This window comes from Eurypyga helias, unplaced genomic scaffold, assembly GCF_000690775.1.
Source record: "Eurypyga helias isolate BGI_N326 unplaced genomic scaffold, ASM69077v1 scaffold37723, whole genome shotgun sequence".
Lineage (NCBI taxonomy): Eukaryota > Metazoa > Chordata > Aves > Eurypygiformes > Eurypygidae > Eurypyga > Eurypyga helias.
Window position 1 is genome coordinate 21,589 of NW_010243985.1, and position 5,492 is coordinate 27,080.

Here is a 5,492-nt window from a genome sequence, read left to right on the forward strand (position 1 = left end):
CACATAAAGTACCTTTTTCAAAGGCACGGATGTTTGCTTTTCTTTTCTGATGAGGAAAGCACACAGGGGTGGAAGAGAGAAATTTCCTCCTGGGAGAAGCATTTGCATTCTAATCATTGCTGCTTTATCTTGGAGCATGAAACTCAAGAAGTGTGATACTCCACAAATAGCAGTCAAAGTGCCCAGTCTCCTTCTCACTAGCAGAACAAGACAGATTACTGCGTGCTCAGTAGCTGACAGATAAAAAGTTAATGGTCTAAAGCACAAACCAGGTGATACATGAAAATGAAGCAACAGCACAAATGGCAAAAAACATCAAGTTCGTTCTTAAGAAGTGTTGTGCACGCATGAAGGGCATTTTTGTTTGGTCCCAGAGGAGGACGTGGGGCATACCACGTGCGTGACAAGTTCTGCTCCCGGGGGGAATGGCAGCAGTTTTGAGGGGTGTCCGGGATTGCTACTCTCAATTATGCTGGTATCATGAGATCCTAATTAGGCTAATAGAATGTCACCTGAGAGCATTAAGGTCACCATACAGCTGTAGCCCCAAACTCAACAGTGCTGGGGAAGGGAGTTCCCGGGTTAAGGACGCGGGGTTAGTTTAACAGCACGCACAGGTGCGTGGTGCGAACCTTTCTTTCACACAACCACGATGAAGGTGGCAGGAGGAGGCACATTCTCATGCCTGTCCCAAAATGAATCCCACGAATTATCAGATCTTGGTTCACGTCAGCACAGTTCCGTTTCACAAAATGCCGTCGCTCCTGTCTTGCTCTTATTCACTTTTCCTTGGTTTTTGCTCAGGGTTGTCCTTCCAGATGCGGATGGTGAGGCAAGTCGCCATGGCCAGCCAGCCCAGGTAAGGCACCATCAGCATCGCTGCTACCTTGTTGATGCGGTACCAGGAGCACACCGTGCCTACGGCCAGGCCGTCCAAGCACAGGATGTCAATCAGCGCCTGGAGAGCAGAGGGAAGACAGTGGCTGCGGTGCTCTTGGGAGCACGCAGCAGCCCTCCCCGGCACGACTGTAAACCGTCCTACTAAAGGCAGTGAGGTGGAACAGGAATTGAGGAGATATAGCACTGGTTGATCCTAAACCCCAGGACCTTGGCTCTGAACTCTAGGCAGTGAGATTGGAATGTCTCACACCGGGAGCCAAGACTCATGTTCTTTTTCATTCATTATCGAGCTCCACGGATTAATACGCTGTTCATGGTGATCAGTTCCCCCTTCTGCTCATAACACCAACGCAGACAGATCAGAAACGTGCTCCCGTTAGTACCGATGGCTATTATCACTTGACAAGCTTTCTAAATGTACCTTTCCACAGAGTGACAAAATTCAGATGGAAACTTAAGTCCCACTCCCTGCCTCTGTCACCTCCGGGCCTTGGCACCTCGGGGAAGTGCTTTTTGAACAGAGCACCCCTCCACCTCTGCCGTGCCTTGCCTTCAAGCATATCCTCTAACAGGCCCTACAGTGCACAGCACATCGCATTTGCTCGAGAAGCTGCTCACAGCTAATACGCCGCCCCAAGGGATGCGAACTTTGCCGCTTGCCGGGGCAGGGTGTGACCCCCAGAAGGAGTTATCTCTACCCCTGAATCCTTAACTAGGAGGTGCAGCAGCCGGGCTATTGACTCCCTGATCTCCCGCCCTGCTCTGGTCAGGACGGCTATCTGCGTGGCAGGAGCAGGGCGAGGGGTGGTAGGGACTGATACCATTGTCTACAACCAAGTGCGGTGTGAGCTGTATCTGAGCAAATGCTCTTCCTGCAGCTCTCTTTGCAATTGCATAACGCCAGTTAGAAAACCTCCAAACCACCCCAAAAACCCCGTGTGGCAGGAAGACCAGCAAACAAGCCTCCAGCAGACGTTTGGATGGCCAGATACATTACCATCTTCAGGTTACGTGCACCGAAGAAGAGGGGGGGCCAAGCCCAGTTCAAGGCGAGCTGAGCCCCGTAGAGGCCAAGTGGGATGATGGCTTTGCTGCTGCAGCCACCCAGGTCATTCCATATCAGGTAGGAGGCATAGCTGGGAAGAGGGAAGCACGTTAGTGTTTTGCAGCGACTAAATCCCTAATACAAAGCCTTTTCACGTGGGATTGTTTTGCAACAGGGATTTGCAGGACACTCGTATTTGCACGACAGCTGCATCCGTGTCCCCTCGCTACTCTCAAACCCGTTGCCTGTCTCATACCTGCGTGGCTCGTGCAACCTCCCCAGGGCAGCGGCTGGGTGTAGGATCTGTTTACAAAGGCTGTGTCCCCGGCCAAAAGCATTGCCTGCAGTGTGAACCTGAGGAACTCGGCCCAGAATTTGGCTCAGGCTCTACTTCATCTGCTGGGAATAAGCGTACCTGACATGCCCTGCTGATTCGGGTATGAGGAGTGTCCCAAAAGCAATGAAAGGATTTGAAATGACTACTCTTCTCTGTCTCAGAGACAGCGGGATGAGAGAGGGACCAGGATGCACAACTTACCCCATGCCAGTGTACAGGACAGTCCAAGCAACAGGGAATATTTTGCGGGATGGACACCATGAGGGTTTTTTCAGCTTCTCATACCAACCCGGTATTTCTTTTCGATTAATGAACCAGCCAAGGAAACCTCCAACATGAGGCAGGACAGTAAAACCAACAGGATGAGCCCACATCCTTCCTCGGTGCCTTGAAGTAGTCTTTTGCCTGCTGTAAGTTAAAAACAATAATTGATTATCTCTGTAAAAGGACACTTTTTCCTACTTTGATGTTTCAAGCTTTTTCTTCAATTGCCCATGTTCCACTTTAGTCTCCAAGGCAGAAGTGTTTAATATTTGCTCAGCTCTGCTGCTGGCTCCCCCCTGCCCATCTGGTCTCTGAAATAGGGGTAATTATTTCTGCCAGGGTTACGTTTTTCCCCTTGATGTACGCAGCAAAGTGGCTATCTCAAGGCTTCTCACAATACTCGTGTGGCAGGGTTCAGCCACGGTGGTTATGTTCTTAGAAGCCAAGGCTGTGGTTACTTTTGTCATTCCTCCTCCGACCGCTTAAGTCAGACAGTGCAAAACTTCAGCGTACGTTCACGGGGACTACGCCTCTCAGCAGGGCTGTTCTCCCTCCTCACACTGTTCTGAGTAGGAAAACCCACACTGATCATGCCCAGAAAACCCCATCTGTTCTGACTTCACCTGATTTTGCACCGTGGATTTATATTGTAAGTGAGGTCTACAACAAGACAACATCCTCACAGCAAATTTTAAGTGTTCGAGGAACGTTGGTTAATCCTCCTTGCAGGCAGAGGGGGATTCTCACCTCTGTAAGGAGGTAAACTGAGGCACGAGAGTAGTTTCTTAATTTGCTCACAGTCTTCCTCTTGCATGAAAAGAAGGAACTCTAGTAATTACATTATGCTCCCACAGCAGACAGCTGTGGAAAGGACAACATCTAGCATTTCATCCTCTGCCTGTACTTCCCCTGTCACTAGGGCTCTGAACCTGCCAGTCTTCCGTCCTCCTTCCACTGGCCCTTCTGCTCCGCTAAGGAATTAAACCCAAATTAGCATTCATTGGGAATAACACGTAGGACTCGCCAGGAGCAGAGCAGTTCTGTGCTATCAGCATAAACACAAAATTCACCTGAGCGAATGCGCTTGGGAGAGGTTGGGTTTAGCAATGCTAGAAGGGAGGAGCAGGCGTGGAAAATTCCCTCGCCCGGGGAGACGTCCCCGGCACTCTGAGTACGGGTTAGGGAAACAGGGAGCACGAGGACAGGACTGATCTGCACAGGCATCTCTGCTTGGGATTTTAATTCACAATTAACACCTATGCTAATTGTTATTATTATCGTCATGCATCAAGCGTTCATCTTGAGAAACGCACGCCAGCAGTACGAGCCAATTTACACATCAATGAGGAACAAATACCCCAGACACCATCTCTAACTACCAATTCCTTTACCAGACAATTTATAGTGCTATTAAAGTGTCTATGGAACCAGAAAATCAACCGAACGCTGAGAAAAATAATAGCTGTTAGTCCTGCTTTTAAAGTGTAAAACAGCACCAGCTGAAAAGTAAAATGGGAAAAGTAGATTTTTCCCTCCTCCCAACTCCTTTCTAGTTGCCAGACTAACCTGATAGACTGCAGAAGTAACTGAAAAAGAGGTGAAAATAACACAACGCTGTTATAAAACCATATATTTTCCTCACAGCTCTTATAACTTAACAGGGTAGAAGGTGTAAAAAACCCTTACCGTCTCTTACGGCCTCCCTCTGCCTTGCAAAGGAAAAGGCTTGGACATCCAAGGCCGGCTCTGTCCCTGAGGCTGGAGCTGCTCTAGGATGAAGAAACTGTGGCTGAGTTTTACCTAAATAGCAGAAAAAAGGGGGTGTGTGCGTGCGCCGGTGGCTGTATCAGATTACACAAGAGCCCACGTTTGGCAAGAATTACAGGAGGTTTGGTGCTGGTTGAGCAACCCTGGGGAGGGCAAGACCCGCTCCTGGGTCCAGGCAGCGCGGAGGTGGGACGTCTGGGCTCGGTTTGAGGACGAGCATCTCGGCCGTAGGTCAGCGGGTGGCTGCGTGGGGCAGGGAAGCCCCGTTTTCTCCGGCTGGGAGGGCATCGGGCAGGCGAAAAGTATGAATTAAATGGTGCCACGTACAACTGGACGTGGTAATTGTGCAAGAGCTTGTGCGTTAGGGGTCAGGTCAGTAGCAGCAGGCCTTCTGCACCCATTACACAGATGTAACTCCTGCCGTGTTACTCCATCCCAGGATCTGTCCCGTGGGGGTGGGTGCAGGGCAGGAGGACATCCCTCCGTGCTGGACCCCCGTGCAGCGTTTAGCACAACACTGACCAACCAGATGCTTTCGGCCGTCACCTGTACGCCAGCCTTGTGGCTAAAACTCGCTGGAAACCACTTGAATCTAGAATAAAGACATTACACAAGCATGTTAAATGAAAAAGAAAAAAGCTAGAAATCAATTTCCATTAGAAAGCTGTCTGCAAGGGATGGGAAATTAAACACTAATTTACTTCAGTTATGGGTCATTACCTGAATTTCATGGCCAGAGGCAGAATTGCTGGTTCCTAGCAGAATGTGATATCACTGTTATAACACAGAACCAATGGAATCTTCTGGTTTATTGGGCTCAGAAGGAAATTATTTTTTGTGGGAGGAGAAAAAAAAAAGAACGGTGTAAAGGGACAGATTTTTCAGCTAGCATAAATCAGTGCACTGCTATTGCAGTGCCGTGTTTATACTGTGTAATTGCCACTTTGAAATAGCAGATGCAGCACACATTAATCAAGCAGCAGCCACCTGCACATCCTTCCCCAGTCTGTTGCTATTTGCGATTGGAAACTTCTGTCCTGCAAGGATGCAGCTGCTCTAGGCGACTGGATGGTTTCCATCGCAGCCAGCCACTTCGCCGCCGAAGCGGCGGTCGCGCGGATTGCTGGGCAGCGTCGCCTTCACTGGGCTTTGGCAGCTTGGTCGGAAAGCAGACAGCTC

At 49.6% G+C, this 5,492-nt stretch overlaps 1 protein-coding gene across 1 annotated transcript; it reads right to left on the reverse strand.

Annotated features, from left to right (window-relative positions):
- Positions 1-664: 664 nt before the first annotated feature.
- On the reverse strand, positions 665-4,286 carry TSPO2 (translocator protein 2). The gene is made up of 4 exons (XM_010149599.1): positions 4,233-4,286; positions 2,484-2,690; positions 1,898-2,036; positions 665-958 (listed from the first exon to the last, which is right to left on the reverse strand). The coding sequence occupies exons 2-4, from the start codon at positions 2,654-2,656 to the stop codon at positions 776-778; spliced, it is 495 nt and encodes a 164-aa protein (XP_010147901.1). The 5' UTR covers positions 2,657-2,690; positions 4,233-4,286; the 3' UTR covers positions 665-775.
- Positions 4,287-5,492: the final 1,206 nt, after the last annotated feature.

What these genes read in the sequence shown, in the direction of transcription:
- TSPO2 (XM_010149599.1), bottom strand. Translation starts at nt 2,656, where the DNA reads ATGTGGGCTCATCCTGTTGGTTTTACTGTCCTGCCTCATGTTGGAGGT. An exon ending in GTCCTGTACACTGGCATGGG is followed by an intron (nt 2,037 to 2,483) that starts GTAAGTTGTGCA and finishes CCCTCTTCCCAG; the next exon opens with CTATGCCTCCTACCTGATAT. An exon ending in GTGCACGTAACCTGAAGATG is followed by an intron (nt 959 to 1,897) that starts GTAATGTATCTG and finishes TCTGCTCTCCAG; the next exon opens with GCGCTGATTGACATCCTGTG.